This window comes from Spea bombifrons, chromosome 4, assembly GCF_027358695.1.
Source record: "Spea bombifrons isolate aSpeBom1 chromosome 4, aSpeBom1.2.pri, whole genome shotgun sequence".
NCBI lineage: Eukaryota > Metazoa > Chordata > Amphibia > Anura > Pelobatidae > Spea > Spea bombifrons.
Window position 1 is genome coordinate 10,419,222 of NC_071090.1, and position 16,932 is coordinate 10,436,153.

Below are 16,932 nucleotides of genomic sequence, written 5' to 3' on the forward strand. Positions count from 1 at the left end.
ACACCAGGACAGGCTCTGACACACTGACATCCAAACACACACCCTAGGACAGGCTCTGTCAAACTGACAACTGAACACACACACACCAGGACAGGCTCTGCCACACCAACACCCAAACACACACCAGGACAGGCTCTGCCACACCAACACCTATAATATACCTATAAAACACATATAAAACCAATAATGACAATAATAATTGTGCACACATCATTGACATCAAACATTATAATAAAAAGTTCCTTTTTGTTCTGTTATATGGAGGAATCTACTGGTATTGGGCTACCATTCAAAACACAGACGAGGGAAAATGTTCTGAATTAACTGGCTTACATAAAAGTCCATAGTATGACTAGTAGTAGTAGTACTATTTACATTGTAGCTTATTATTATTATTATTATTAAAAGTACAATACATGTGAAAGTATTATATATGTATAATATGTATACTGTATGTTAGCATTATAAAACATTAAACTTAAATAGTTTAGAATGGCTCACCTGTACAAGATCATTAAAAGCTGAATTTTCTTTTAAACCTTCACTTCCGAGTCCAGAGTCATCAGCATCAATAAGATTTTCTACAGGGACATTTTGATTTGGCTTTAGGAAAGTAAATTCACTTTCACTGGAGTCCAGAGCCACACAAACATTGTATGTGTATGGCAAAGGCAAAGTTCCATTGTTATATTGGGAAAGTACTCTGGGATCTACTTGAGAATATATATTTGACCCAAATTCAGGAGAACGTTTTAACTCTTTGCATTTTGGTATAAGTGTTAACATGATAGTTAAAACAAAAAATAAGGAAATCAGCACCAGAGCAATTACCAGAAACATATGCAAATAAGACTTAGAATCCTCATTATTGTGTTGATTATTGATTGCAGGGGATATCTGCTGAAAATTATTTGTAACAATGAAGCTTAATGTAGCTGTTGCAGAGAGAGAGGGGACTCCATTGTCCTTCACCAGAACCACTAGTTTGTGTTTTAACATATCTTTCTCCTGAAAAGAGCGTGATGTCCTGATTTCACCAGTATGTTGACTGATGCTAAAGTAGGATGGTTCTGATACTTGTGTGAAATGATAAGAGAGCCAAGCATTGTGTCCGGAGTCAGCATCCATAGCAACCACCTTAGTTATTAAAGAACCTTCTTCTGTGGCCAAAGGGACAACTTCAAAAAATGTGGAGCCACTACTTTCTGGTGATGGGTAGAGAATCTTTGGTGCGTTATCATTCTGATCCACAATATGAATTATTAATGTTGCATTACTACTAAGACGTGGGAAGCCACGGTCTGTAGCATTTATCTTGATTTGAAACTCCTTGTGCTGCTCATAATCAAATGACCGCTGAGCATAGATAACTCCAGTTTCTATACTAATGGAAAGGTAAGAGGATACAGAAAAGTCCTCAGTATAGTTATTGGACATTGAATAAATTAGTTTTGCATTGTCTCCAGCATCCAGATCATAGGCCTGTATAGTATATATTGATGCTCCTGGTACGTTGTTTTCCTGGATATATGCATGATAAATAGTTTTTAGAAAAGCTGGTGCGTTGTCATTAATATCTGATACATCCAGTCTGATGATTTTCTTAGTAGTAAGTGGAGGTGATCCTTTATCAGCGGCCAGAATTGTGATGTTGTAACTTGATATTTTCTCTCTATCCAAGGAAGTCGAGATAACAATACTATAGTAGCTTTCTGATGATAGCAAAAGTTCAAATGGTACACTTTCTACAATTTGACAGTCAACTTCTCCATTTTTTCCAGAGTCATGATCATGGACTTCAATTAGGGCTACAACTGTGTCAGGTGCTGAGTCCTCAGGAATAGGGGTAGATAGCATGGCAATAGATATCTCAGGTGCATTGTCATTTTCATCTACTACTTCAATTAATACCTTGGAATGGCCAACAAGACCACCTCCATCCGTTGCTTCTACAAATAGTTCATAATGTTTTGATGTCTCAAAGTCTAAATTCCTATTAGTTCTGATTTCTCCAGTTGTAGGATTCATATTAAATGCATGTGTCTGAAGACCATTTCCAGATGTTTTGCCAAAAGAATATATGACCTGTGCATTGATACCTTCATCTTCATCGGTAGCATTTAAAAAAAGCACAGTAGAGTTGACGAGAGTATTTTCACTCACAATCACTCTGTATACTTCTTGAGTAAATATAGGAAAATTATCATTGGCATCAGAAACAATAATCCTTATAGAAACTGTTCCAGATCGGATGGGGTTTCCTCCATCTAAAGCGGTTAAAATTAATTCATGAATATTTTGTGTCTCGCGATCTAAGGGTTTCTCTAAAATAAGTTCTGGTAATTTACTACCATCAGATCTGATTGTTTCACTTAGTGAAAAATACTGATTATCACCGAGCTTGTAAGTTTGTACAGAATTAATACCAATATCTGGATCCTGTGCATTTTGTAAAATAAACCTTGTTCCAGTTAAACTGAGTTCAATCATTTCTAATTTAATAGTTTCATGAAAAAATCTGGGAGAGTTATCATTAATATCCTGGATTTCTATGTTGATTTTAAACACATTCAAAGGATTTGCAACCACTGCATCAAAGTTAAGGAAGCAGGTAATTGCCATCCCACAGAGTATCTCTCTATCTATCCTATCCTTAACATACAAATTTCCATTTTCTAAATTGACATAAAAATATTTTTCTGAAACACGTGATGTAATATGAAATCTTCTAAATGAGAGCTGCTTAATATCCAACCCAAGATCTTTGGCAATATTTGCTATAACAGAGTCTTTCTTCATTTCTTCAGCTATGGAATAATGAAGCTGACAATAGACAGAATGACAAAGATGATAAAAGAAGAAAAATATTACTTGCCATCTGATTCCCCTGCATTTTCCTGAATCCATTGCTCTTATCTCAGCCATTCTCAGATTCCCAAAACTGTTTCCTTTTAAATGTAGATTATTTCAAATCCAACAGAGAAAAGTAGATGACATTCTAAAAGCACTTTTGCCAGAAAAAAACAGATAAATATCTTGTGTTCTCTATGAGAGAGAAGCCAAAAATGGCTGCATTTCTTTTTCCAGATCTGTAATTTGTGTGTGTTAGTGATGGAAATACCAGTGGATCTCCAGCTCTACATTCTTCACCTTGTTGGTGAACAGCGGCGCTCAGAGGCGTAAATGTGGAACTACATGAACTGATTAAGATTTTTGCCCATTGCGAATATTTAGTCTAAATAAACATAATTTCCAATGAACATTTTCAAAATATCAAAAAAGGAATACATCAAATTAATCATATTTTAAGGCCTATAAACCTAATAATAATTTTAATTATAATCCTGAATTTTCCCCTGAATCCCAAATACAAAACTTATGCAAAATATATATACAGAAATTAAAATGCCAAGTCCAATCATGTATTGTTGCTTTATATCTCAAGACATATTATAGTATAAACTCTGTTTAAAGTATCCAAAATTACTAGAAAATGACTTTTTTACATATCTGGTAATTCAAATTGCTACTTTCAAAAGATTTCACTGTTTTTAAAGACATTTGTAAGTTCAGTATAAATGTTTCCAATAGATTCTCAACTAATGTCAAACAGGACAAAACCTGAGTCGAATTACTGAGCAATATTATTGAATATGGCCAAAGGTGAAAGACAACAGATTCTGTGATGCAGTATGTTTTTATTACTATACTTTCTATCACATTTTTGTTAATGTACGATACTGTATATGACATGTTTACCCCAGCTTTTATCATAAAATGACAAATGAAATCAAGTTTGTGAATAATATTGAACTTTTGGAATGATGACAAGATCCTTAACGCACTTATGTTGAAAAAATATATGGATTGACCAAGAAAAAGAAAAAAAGATCAGTGTCAATGGAATCACAGATCTTTTTTTATTTCATCACTAGAAACCAGGGATACCGGAACTGCATTGTATCCTATGTACAAGGTAAACACTAGGTCGGATTAGCAGGTGGGTAGAGCACAGCGCGGTCTATCAACAAAACCTTACGTGGCCCCGATAGTAGTAGAACTATAGCTTGCAGAAAAGAAGACAGGTTCCAGGAAAGGTGAAATAAGCTGTAATTGAGTGAGTTTGAGTGAGGGAGACATACCCATAAAATAAGCCATAGCAGGATTTCTAAGCATTTGCTCAATATAAGCCATACCCTGAAAATAAGACATAGTGATAGGCGTGGCTATGCAATGAGGCATAGAGGGAGGAGACATAGAAAGTGAAAGTAAAAGTCTCCTCAGTGAAGTGAGGAGCAGGGCGAAGAAGTAAAGCTGTGGCTGCCATTTTACTCAGCACTGTGGGTTTCCCTCCCCCAGCACTGACCAGCAACAGTCTGTGGGTCTCTCTCACCCCCCACAAACACCAGTAAAGCTGTTGCTCCCCAGCACTGACCAGCAACAGTCTGTGGGTCTCTCTCACCCCCCACAAAAACCAGTAAAGCTGCTGCTCCCCAGCACTGACCAGCAACAGTCTGTGGGCAGGGCCGGCCTTTGGGGTGTGCGACCTGTGCGACCGCACAGGGCGCCACACTCCAGGGGGCGCCGCCGCGGAGTCCGCTGCCGCCAGCAGCGTACCCAGCAGGGGGGGGGGGGCGTTCCGCACCGGGTGCCGCTCATCAGGGAGGCACCCGGCACCCGGCACCCCTCCAGAGACGGACAGTAATATCCGCCGCTGGAGGAGCAGGCTCGCAAGGGAGTGGTATCGGAGGTCTTTATCAGACCTCCGGCTCCCTTGAGTGATTTTAAGCCGGTTCAAGGATCTCCCTTGAACCCGGCTTAAAATCGCTCAAGGGAGCCGGAGGTCTGTTAAAGACCTCCGATATCGCTCCCTTGTGATCTGCGCGGCAACAGCTGCTGTGCGCCGGGGTTTGTTTTCAGATCCCGGCGCACAGCACTGAAGCCGCGCCCACCGCTGTCCGTGCCCTCTGACCCGGAAGAAGACAGAGAGGACAGAAGAACTGAAGAAGGAGCGAAGAGGAGGAAAAGAAGCTGTAAGGAGAAAAGAGGAAAGGTAGGAAAGCATTCAGTGAGAGTGAGAGTGAGAGTGGATTGGTATGTGTGGATTAGTATGTGTGGATTGGTATATGTGTGCATGAGTATATGTGTGGATTGGTGTATATGTGTGGATTGGTATATATGTGTGGATTGGTATATATATGTGTGGATTGGTATATATGTGTGGATTGGTATATATGTGTGGATTGGTATATATGTGTGTGGATTGGTATATGTGTGGATTGGTATATGTGTGGATTAGTGTACGTGTGGATTGGTATACGTGTGGATTAGTATGTGTGGATTAGTATGTGTGGATTGGTATGTGTGTGGATTGGTATATATGTGTGGATTAGTGTATATGTGTGGATTGGTATACGTGTGGATTGGTATACGTGTGGATTGGTATACGTGTGGATTGGTATGTGTGTGGATTGGTATGTGTGTGGATTGGTATACGTGTGGGTCGGTATATGTGTGAATTGGTATACGTGTGGATTGGTATGTGTGTGGATTGGTATATGTGTGGATTAGTATATGTGTGGATTGGTAAGTGTGTGAGAGTGATGGGTGTTATGCTGTACCATTTCCAATGTCTTTTTCATGATCTAATTATGCTCTAAAAGTACATCATAACTCCCATCACTCTATACTGTTCATTACAGTGGCAGAGCTGGGAGGCAGAGGCCTTGCACCCCCACCGCAGGACTCCTGAAAGGTAAGTGAACTTCAGAGAGGGAAAGGGTAGATAGTTAGGAGGGGGTAGATAGGGAGAAGGGAGTGAGGCAGGGGAAAGGGGGTAGATAGGGAGAAGGGAGTGAGAAGGGGTAGATAGGGCAGAAGGGAGTGAGAAGGGGTAGATAGGGCAATCATACTCCTATCATGCCAAGTCTGTGAGTACATCCTGGAATCTGGGTATGCCTGGGCATGATAGGAATGTGATTGCTGTTAATTATATATATATATATATATATATATATATATATATATATATATATCATATTGTTATTTAATTGTTTTGTCCTATTTTGGTGTGTTACTTACTTTAAATAAAAGTGTTAGATTTCTTTATGGTGTGGGGGGGTCATATTCGGTTTTGGCCAGGTAAATGCTGCACTTTCGGTTTCAGTCCAGAATTTGTTTCGGTGCATCCCTACTACTAAGCCAGACAATGAAGTGGTAGGCCTACACCACATCAATGTTTGGCGTAGTATATAGTGATTGGGGTTTTGTTACAAGTTTTTATTCCTTTCTTTTTTTGGGATGGGGGGGCGCCAGAGGAGTAGTCTGCACAGGGCGCCAGAACACCTAAGGCCGGCTCTGTCTGTGGGTCTCTATCACCCCTCACAGACACCAGGGTATAGGGGAAATGCTTCAGCAAGCAGTCTGCTACTGAGCCCAGAGAGATCATCCCAGCTCCACTGTGCAGATTGGACCCAGTTCTCACTGGATCCCTGATAAATAAGCCAGCCCTTACACATCAGCTTTGCTGGCCTATCTCTGCTTTTCCTGAGTATCTGTACCCCCAGACAAGATGAGTATATTTGAATGAATGTAGATTGTTGTACCATACTTAATAAAAATAAGACATCCCCTGAAAATAAGCCATAGTGTGTCTTCCTGAGGAAAAATAAATATAAGACAGTGTCTTATTTTTGGGGAAACACGGTAGTTTCTCTCAGTAGAGGATATGTTTTTATTATTTATTAGATGGTATGAAGGTTAAGTTTTAGTTCCTGTTTGTTGTGTTGTTGTGTTGTCATTATCAACTGACATTGGAAAACTTTCTAAATTACCTGGTTTACATAAAAATCCGTAGCATGGCAAATTTACTATTTACATTGTAGCTTCTATGTTTCTTTTTAAAGTATAACATGCGAAAGTACTATATATCTTAATGCAAAATGTAAAGGTATATTTGTACAAAGGTTTAAAAAATGACTTAAATAGGTTAGAGTAGCTCACCTGTACAAGATCATTAAAAGCTGAATTTTCTTTTAAACCTTCGTTTCCGAGTCCAGAGTCATCAGCATCGATAAGATTTTCTACAGGGACATTTTGATTTGGCTTTAGGAAAGTAAATTCACTTTCACTGGAGTCCAGAGCGACACAAACATTGTATGTGTATGGCAAAGGCAAAGTTCCGTTGTTATATTGGGAAAGTACTCTGGGATCTACTTGAGAATATATATTTGACCCAAATTCAGGAGAACGTTTTAGCTCTTTGCATTTTGGTATAAGTGTTAACATGATAGTTAAAACAAAAAATAAAGAAATCAGCACCAGAGCAATAACCAGAAACATATGCAAATAAGACTTAGAATCCTCATTACTGTTTGGATTATTGATTGTGGGGAATATCTGCTGAAAATTATTTGTAACAATGAAGCTCAATGTAGCTGTTGCAGAGAGAGAGGGGTTTCCATTGTCCTTTACCAGAACCACTAGTTTGTGTTTTAACATATCTTTCTCCTGAAAAGAGTGTGATGTCCTGATTTCACCAGTATGTTGACTGATGCTAAAGAAGGATGGTTCTGATACTTGTGTGAAGTGATAAGAGAGCCAAGCATTGTGTCCGGAGTCAGCATCCATAGCAACCACCTTAGTTATTAAAGAACCTTCTTCTGTGGCCAAAGGGACAACTTCAAAAAATGTGGAGCCACTACTTTCTGGTGATGGGTAGAGAATCTTTGGTGCGTTATCATTCTGATCCACAATATGGATTATTAATGTTGCATTACTACTAAGACGTGGGAAGCCACGGTCTGTAGCATTTATTTTGATTTGAAACTCCTTGTGCTGCTCATAATCAAATGACCGCTGAGCATAGATAACTCCAGTCTCTATGTTAATGGAAAGGTAAGAGGATACAGAAAAGTCCTCAGTATAGTTATTGGACATTGAATAAATTAGTTTTGCATTGTTTCCAGCATCCAGATCATGGGCCTGTATAGTATATATTGATGCTCCTGGTACGTTGTTTTCCAGGATATATGCATGATAAATTGTTTTTAGAAAAACTGGCGGGTTGTCATTAATATCTGATATATCCAGTCTGATGATTTTCTTACTAGTAAGTGGAGGTGATCCTCTATCAGTGGCTAGCATTGTGATGTTGTAACTTGATATTTTCTCTCTATCCAAGGAAGTCGAGATAACAATACTATAGTAGCTTTCTGATGATAGCAAAAGTTCAAATGGTACACTTTCTACAATTCGACAGTCAACCTCTCCATTTTTTCCAGAGTCATGATCATGGACTTCAATTAGGGCTACAACTGTGTCAGGTGCTGAGTCCTCAGGAATAGGGGTAGATAGCATGGCAATAGATATCTCAGGTGCATTGTCATTTTCATCTACTACTTCAATTAACACCTTGGAATGGCCAACACGACCACCGCCATCCTTTGCTTCTACAGATAGTTCATAATGCTTTGATGTCTCAAAGTCTAAATTCCTATTAGTTCTGATTTCTCCAGTTGTAGGATTCATATTAAATGCATGTGTCTGAAGACCATTTCCAGATGTTTTGCCAAAAGAATATGTGATCTGTGCATTGATACCTTCATCTTCATCGGTTGCATTTATAAAAATCACAGTAGAGTTGACGAGAGTATTTTCACTCACAATCACTCTGTATACTTCTTGAGAAAATATAGGAAAATTATCATTGGAATCAGAAACAATAATCTTTATAAGAACTGTTCCAGATTGGATGGGGTTTCCTCCATCTAGAGCAGTTAAAATTAATTCATGAATATGTTGTGTCTCGCGATCTAAGGGTTTCTCTAAAATAAGTTCTGGGAATTTACTACCATCAGATCTGATTGTTTCACTTAGTGAAAAATGCTGATTTTCAACGAGCTTGTAAGTTTGTACAGAATTAATACCAATATCTGGATCCTCTGCATTTTGCAAAATAAACTTTGTTCCAGGAAAACTGAGTTCAATTATTTCTAATTTAATGGTTTCATGAAAAAATCTGGGAGAGTTATCATTAATATCCTGGATTTCTATGTTGATTTTAAACACATTCAAAGGATTTGCAACCACTGCATCAAAGGTAAGGAAGCAGGTAATTGCCGCCCCACAGAGTATCTCTCTATCTATCCTATCCTTAACATACAGATTTCCATTTTCTAAATTGATATAAAAATATTTTTCTGAATCACGTGATGTAATATGAAATCTTCTAAATGACAGCTGCTTAATATCCAACCCAAGATCTTTGGCAATATTTGCTATAACAGAGTCTTTCTTCATTTCTTCAGCTATGGAATAATGAAGCTGACAATAGACAGAATGACAAAGATAAAATAAGAAGAAAAATACTACTTGCCATCTGATTCCCCTGCATTTTCCTGAATCCATGTTTCTTATCCCAGTCATTCTCAATATAACAGATTCCCGAGAACTGTTTCCTTTAAAGTATTTCAAATCCAACAGAGAAAAGTATATGAAATTCTAAATGCACTTTTGCAAGAAAGAAACTGATATATATCTTGTGTTCTCTATGAGAGAGAAGCCAAAAATGGCTGCATTTCTTTTTCCAGATCTGTAATTTGTGTGTGTTAGTGATGGAAATACCAGTGGATCTCCAGCTCTACATTCTTCACCTTGTTGGTGAACAGCGGCGCTCAGAGGCGTAAATGTGGAACTACATGAACTGATTAAGATTTTTGCCCATTGCAAATATGAAGTCTAAATAAACGTAATTTCCAATTACATTTTCAAAATATCAAAAAAGGAATACATCAAATTAATTATATTTTAAGGCCTATAAACATAATAATAATTTTAATTATAATCCTGAAATTTTCCCTGAATCCCAAATACAAAACTTAAAATATATATACAGAATTAAAATGCCAAGTCCAATCATGTATTGTTGCTTTATATCTCAAGACATATTGTAGTATAAACTCTGTTTAAAGTATCCAAAATTACTAGAAAATGACTTTGTTACATATCTGGTAATCTAAATTGCTACTTTCAAAAGATTTCACTGTTTTTAAAGACATTTGCAAGTTCAATATAAATGTTTCCAATATATTGCCACCGTTTCTCCACTAATGTCAAACAGGACAAAACTTGAGTTGAATTACTGAGCAATATTATAGAATATGGCCAAAGGTGAAAGACAACAAATTCTGTGATGCAGTATGTTTTCATTACTACTGCTTTCTATCACATTTTTGTTAATGTACGATACTGTATATAACATGTTTACCCCAGCTTTTATCATAAAATGACAAATGAAATCAAGTTTGTGAATAATCTTGATATTTTTGAATGATGACAAGATCCTTAACACACTTATGTTGAAAAAATATATGGATTGACCAGGACAAAGAAAAAAAGATCAGTGTCAATGGAATCACAGATCTTTTTTTATTTCATCACTAGAAACCAGGGATACCGGAACTGCATTGTATCCTATGTACAAGGTAAATACTAGGTCGGATTAGCAGGTGGGTAGAGCTCAGCGCGGTCTATCAACAAAACCTTACGTGGCCCAGATAGAAGTAGAACTATAGCTTGCAGAAAAGAAGACAGGTTCCAGGAAAGGTGAAGTAAGCTGTAAATGAGTGAGTTTGAGTGAGGGAGACATACCCATAAAATAAGCCGTAGCAGGATTTCTAAGTATTTGCTCCATATAAGCCATACCCGAAAATAAGACATAGTCATAGGCGTGGCTCTGCAGTGAGGCATAGAGGGAGGAGACATAGAAAGTGAAAGTAAAAGTCTCCTCAGTGAAGTGAGGAGCAGGTGGAAGAAATAAAGCTGTGGCTGCCATTTTACTCAGCACTGTGGGTTTCTCTCCCCCAGCACTGACCAGCAACAGTCTGTGGGTCTCTCTCACCTCCCACAAACACCAGTAAAGCTCTTGCTCCCCAGCACTGACCAGCAACAGTCTGTGGGTCTCTCTCACCCCCCACAAAAACCAGTAAAGCTGCTGCTCCCCAGCACTGACCAGCAACAGTCTGTGGGTCTCCATCACCCCTCACAGACACCAGGGGATAGGGGAAATGCTTCATCAAGCAGTCTGCTACTGAGCCCAGAGAGATCATCCCAGCTCCACGGTGCAGAGTGGACCCAGTTCTCACTGGATCCCTGATAAATAAGCCAGCCCTTACACATCAGCTTTGCTGGCCTATCTCTGCTTTTCCTGAGTATCTGTACCCCCAGACAAGATGAGTATATTTGAATGAATGTAGATTGCTGTACCATACTTAATAAAAATAAGACATCCCCTGAAAATAAGCCATAGTGTGTCTTCTTGAGGAAAAATAAATATAAGACAGTGTCTTATTTTCGGGGAAACACGGTAGTTTCTCTCAGTAGAGGATATGTTTTTATTATTTATTAGATGGAATGAAGGTTAAGTTTTAGTTCCTGTTTGTTGTGTTGTTGTGTTGTCATTATCAACTGACATTGGAAAACTTTCTAAATTACCTGGTTTACATAAAAATCCATAGCATGGCAAATTTACTATTTACATTGTAGCTTCTATGTTTCTTTTTAAAAGTATAACATGCGAAAGTACTATATATCTTAATGCAAAATGTAAAGGTATATTTGTACAAAGTTATACAAATGACTTAAATAGGTTAGAGTAGCTCACCTGTACAAGATCATTAAAAGCTGAATTTTCTTTTAAACCTTCGTTTCCGAGTCCAGAGTCATCAGCATCGATAAGATTTTCTACAGGGACATTTTGATTTGGCTTTAGGAAAGTAAATTCACTTTCACTTGAGTCCAGAGCCACACAAACATTGTATGTGTATGGCAAAGGCAAAGTTCCATTGTTATATTGGGAAAGTACTCTGGGATCTACTTGAGAATATATATTTGACCCAAATTCAGGAGAACGTTTTAACTCTTTGCATTTTGGTATAAGTGTTAACATGATAGTTAAAACAAAAAAAAGGGAAATCAGCACCAGAGCAATTACCAGAAACATATGCAAATAAGACTTAGAATCCTCATTATTGTGTTGATTATTGATTGCAGGGGAAATCTGCTGAAAATTATTTGTAACAATGAAGCTCAATGTAGCTGTTGCAGAGAGAAAGGGGACTCCATTGTCCTTCACCAGAACCACTAGTTTGTGTTTTAGCATATCTTTCTCCTGAAAAGAGCGTGATGTCCTGATTTCACCAGTGTGTTGACTGATGCTAAAGAAGGATGGTTCTGATACTTGTGTGAAATGATAAGAGAGCCAAGCATTGTGTCCGGAGTCAGCATCCATAGCAACCACCTTAGTTATTAAAGAACCTTCTTCTGTGGCCAAAGGGACAACTTCAAAAACTGTGGAGCCACTACTTTCTGGTGATGGGTAGAGAATCTTTGGTGCGTTATCATTCTGATCCACAACATGAATTATTAATGTTGCATTACTACTAAGACGTGGGAAGCCACAGTCTGTAGCACTTATTTTGATTTGAAACTCCTTGTGCTGCTCATAATCAAATGACCGCTGAGCATAGATAACTCCAGTCTCTATATTAATGGAAAGGTAAGAGGATACAGAAAAGTCCTCAGTATAGTTATTGGACATTGAATAAATTAGTTTTGCATTGTCTCCAGCATCCAGATCATAGGCCTGTATAGTATATATTGATGCTCCTGGTACGTTGTTTTCCAGGATATATGCATGATAAATTGTTTTTAGAAAAACTGGCGGGTTGTCATTGATATCTGATATATCCAGTCTGATGATTTTCTTATTAGTAAGTGGAGGTGATCCTCTATCAGTGGCTAGCATTGTGATGTTGTAACTTGATATTTTCTCTCTATCCAAGGAAGTCGAGATAACAATACTATAGTAGCTTTCTGATGATAGCAAAAGTTCAAATGGTACACTTTCTACAATTCGACAGTCAACTTCTCCATTTTTCCCAGAGTCATGATCATGGACTTCAATTAGGGCTACAACTGTGTCAGGTGCTGAGTCCTCAGGAATAGGGGTAGATAACATGGCAATGGATATCTCAGGCGCATTGTCATTTTCATCTACTACTTCAATTAATACCTTGGAATGGCCAACAAGACCACCTCCATCCGTTGCTTCTACAGATAGTTCATAATTTTTTGATGTCTCAAAGTCTAAATTCCTTTTAGTTCTGATTTCCCCAGTTGTAGGATTCACATTAAATGCATGTGTCTGAAGACCATTTCCAGATGTTTTGCCAAAAGAATATGTGATCTGTGCATTGATACCTTCATCTTCATCGGTTGCATTTATAAAAAGCACAGTAGAGTTGACGAGAGTATTTTCACTCACAATCACTCTGTATACTTCTTGAGAAAATATAGGAAAATTATCGTTGGAATCAGAAACAATAATCCTTATAGGAACTGTTCCAGATCGGATGGGGTTTCCTCCATCTAGAGCGGTTAAAATTAATTCATGAATATGTTGTGTCTCGCGATCTAAGGGTTTCTCTAAAATAAGTTCTGGGAATTTACTACCATCAGATCTGATTGTTTCACTTAATGAAAAATGTTGATTATTGCTAAGCTTGTAATTTTGTACAGAATTAATGCCAATATCTGGATCTTCTGCATTTTGCAAAATAAACTTTGTTCCAGGAAAACTTAGTTCAATTAATGCTAATTTAATGGTTTCATGAAAAAATCTGGGAGAGTTATCATTAATATCCTGGATTTCTATGTTGATTTTAAACACATTCAAAGGATTTGCAACCACTGCATCAAAGTTAAGGAAGCAGGTAATTGCTGTTCCACAGAGTATCTCTCTATCTATCCTATCCTTAACATACAGATTTCCATTTTCTAAATTGATATAAAAATATTTTTCTGAATCACGTGATGTAATATGAAATCTTCTAAATGAGAGCTGCTTAATATCCAACCCAAGATCTTTGGCAATATTTGCTATAACAGAGTCTTTCTTCATTTCTTCAGCTATGGAATAATGAAGCTGACAATAGACAGAATGACAAAGATGAAATAAGAAGAAAAATATTACTTGCCATCTGATTCCCCTGCATTTTCCTGAATCCATTGCTCGTATCTCAGCCATTCTCAGATTCCCAAAACTGTTTCCTTTTAAATGTAGATTATTTCAAATCCAACAGAGAAAAGTATATGAAATTCTAAATGCACTTTTTCAAGAAAGAAACTGATATATATCTTGTGTTCTCTATGAGAGAAGCCAAAAATGGCTGCATTTCTTTTTCCAGATCTGTAATTTGTGTGTGTTAGTGATGGAAATACCAGTGGATCTCCAGCTCTACATTCTTCACCTTGTTGGTGAACAGCGGCGCTCAGAGGCGTAAATGTGGAATTACATGAACTGATTAAGATTTTTGCTCATTGCAAATATTTAGTCTAAAGAAGCATTGTTTACAATGAACATTTTCAAAAGGAATACATCAAATTAATCCTATTTTAAGGCCTATAAACATAATAATAATTTTAATTATAATCCTGAATTTTTCCCTGAATCCCAAATACAAAACTTATACAACATATATATACAGAAGTTAAAATGCCAAGTTCAGTCATGTATTGTTGCTTTATATCTCAAGACATATTGTAGTATAAACTCTGTTTAAAGTATCCAACATTAGTAGAAAATGACTTTGTTACATATCTGGTAATCTAAATTGCTATTTTCAAAAGATTTCACTGTTTTTAAAGACATTTGTAAGTTCAATATAAATGTTTCCAATAGATTCTCAACTAATGTCAAACAGGACAAAACCAAAACTTGAGTCGAATTACTAAGCAATATTATAGAATATGGCCAAAGGTGAAAGACAACAAATTCTGTGATGCAGTATGTTTTCATTACTACTGCTTTCTATCACATTTTTGTTAATGTACGATACTGTATATAACATGTTTACCCCAGCTTGTTTCATAAAATTACAAATGAAATCAAGTTTGTGAATAATCTTGATATTTTTGAATGATGACAAGATCCTTAACACACTTATGTTGAAAAAATATATGGATTGACCAGGAAAAAGAAAAAAGATCAGTGTCAAAGGAATCACAGATCTTTTTTTATTTCATCACTAGAAATCAGGAATACCGGAACTGCACTGTATCCTATGTACAAGGTAAACACTAGGTTGGATTAGCAGGTGGGTAGAGCACAGCGCGGTCTATCAACAAAACCTTACGTGACCCCGATAGTAGAACTATAGCTTGCAGAAAAGAAGACAGGTTCCAGGAAAGGTGAGGTAAGCTGTAATTGAGTGAGTTTGAGTGAGAGAGAGTGTGGGTCCATATCTATATGCAAATTACATTTGGGGGGCAAGGGGCCACATGGCTGTTCTTGCCACCCAGTTTTCTGCTATAATTACTATGCAGCTTCACATTAAAGTATAGCAATCACAGTCATAATAAAAACCTAAACACATTTTTTCAACACATTTTATCCTGTTACACCCTTTGGTACATTCAGGCAAAGGTATCCTATATAGGAAAAATGAAAGCACATTCATTCATTGATTAAAAATTATAATGTATCACCATGAAAACCGCAAATAGAAGAACAGCATTTTAGGTATTGTTTTAATATATTTGTCCCTTTATTGTCCTTGCCAAATGCCACACTAATGAACTAATTGCATTAGTTTTTGTTTGTGGAAAGTTGTTGAATATGTCATCACTAAAGAAAGATTTTTATACAAATTCTATTATAATTCTTGGTGCCTTATTTGGTATTTAGTGCACTTACATTGATCAGCCATAACATTATGACCACAGACAGGTAAAGTGAATAACACTGATAATCTTGTTATCATGGCTCCCGTCAGTGGGTGGAATATATTAGGCAGCAAGTGAACATTTAGTCCTCAAAGTTGATGTGTTAGTCAAGGTTGGTCAAGGTTCATTGATGCATGTAGGGGGCAAAGACTGGTCCATGTGGTGAAATCCAACTACTGTAGCTCAAATTGCTGAAAAATTTAATGCTGGTTATGATAGAAAGGTGTCAGACCACACAGTGCAATGGTTGATGGCGACCAATAGTCACTCGTACAGACTTTTAAACTCCTGGTACCGTAACTTGGCCGGGAGATACCGCTGGTCTCCCTGCTCTATCAGTTAAATGTCCGTACAAACGACAAAAAAAGTCGCTTGGTCGGACATTTAAGTGATAGAACAGGGAGACCAGTGGTCTCTGCTGGACAAGTTGCTGCATTATGATTTTAAAAGTCTGTACGAGTGACTCTATTGTCCTGGTGCCGTAACTTGGCCGGGAGAGACTACTGCTCTCCCTGCTGCAACAGTTAAAAGTCCGTATGAGCGTTTGTATGGATATTTAACTGATAGAGCAGGGAGACCAGCGGTATCTCCCGGCCAAGTTACGGTACCAGGAGTTTAAAAGTCTGTACAGACTTTTAAAATCCTGGTGCCATAACTTCGCCGGGAGAGACTAATGCTCTCCCTGCTCTATCAGTTAAATGTCCGTACAAGCGACTTTATTGGTCGTTCGTATGGACTTAACTGTTGCAGCAGGGAGACCAGTGGTCAGGTTGCACCTTAAGGAGTTAAGGGGCCGTGCGAGTGAGCCTATTGGCCGCTTGCACGGCCCTTTAACCTATGGAGCAGAAATCCGTAGGTTCGTTGTCAGGAGTTAAAAAGGCCATGCGAGTGAGCCTATTGGTCACCTGCAGGGTCTTCCTCTGTCATCAACCAATTGGTTGATGCTAGAGGAGGTCCCTGTAGATGAGGACAATCATGAAGATTCTTCGTGGTGTGTGTCTTCGTCTTCATCTATGTTTTACCGCCGCTGTCTTCTCTTCTTCATGTCTTCGGAACGAACATGAAAACGGACTCTTCGTGTTCGTTTTCATGTTCGCCTGAAGACGAATGCACAAGTCTAATTTTCAATACAGTCATAAGTCTTCCATT

At 37.7% G+C, this 16,932-nt stretch overlaps 3 protein-coding genes across 11 annotated transcripts in view; all 3 read right to left on the reverse strand.

Moving 5' to 3' along the window:
• LOC128492871 (protocadherin gamma-A3-like) overlaps positions 1–16,932 on the reverse strand; it is a 258,015-nt gene that overhangs the window by 145,430 nt on the left and 95,653 nt on the right. Inside the window, exon 1 of one of the 9 annotated variants that reach the window (XM_053465607.1) lies at positions 7,003–9,870. The exons of the other annotated variants lie outside the window; for them this stretch is intronic. Within the exon in view, the coding sequence (XP_053321582.1) occupies positions 7,003–9,426 (2,424 nt within the window). The 5' untranslated portion in view covers positions 9,427–9,870. Of the gene's footprint in view, positions 1–7,002; positions 9,871–16,932 lie in introns of those variants that run through there. 9 annotated transcript variants of the gene reach the window in all.
• On the reverse strand, positions 417–2,925 carry LOC128490189 (protocadherin gamma-B1-like). Its single transcript, XM_053461955.1, has one exon. It carries the CDS (start codon positions 2,923–2,925, stop codon positions 463–465), a length of 2,463 nt encoding a protein of 820 aa, XP_053317930.1. The 3' UTR covers positions 417–462.
• LOC128490190 (protocadherin gamma-B2-like) lies at positions 11,409–14,086 on the reverse strand. Its single transcript, XM_053461956.1, has one exon. The coding sequence runs from the start codon at positions 14,084–14,086 to the stop codon at positions 11,627–11,629; it is 2,460 nt and encodes an 819-aa protein (XP_053317931.1). The 3' UTR covers positions 11,409–11,626.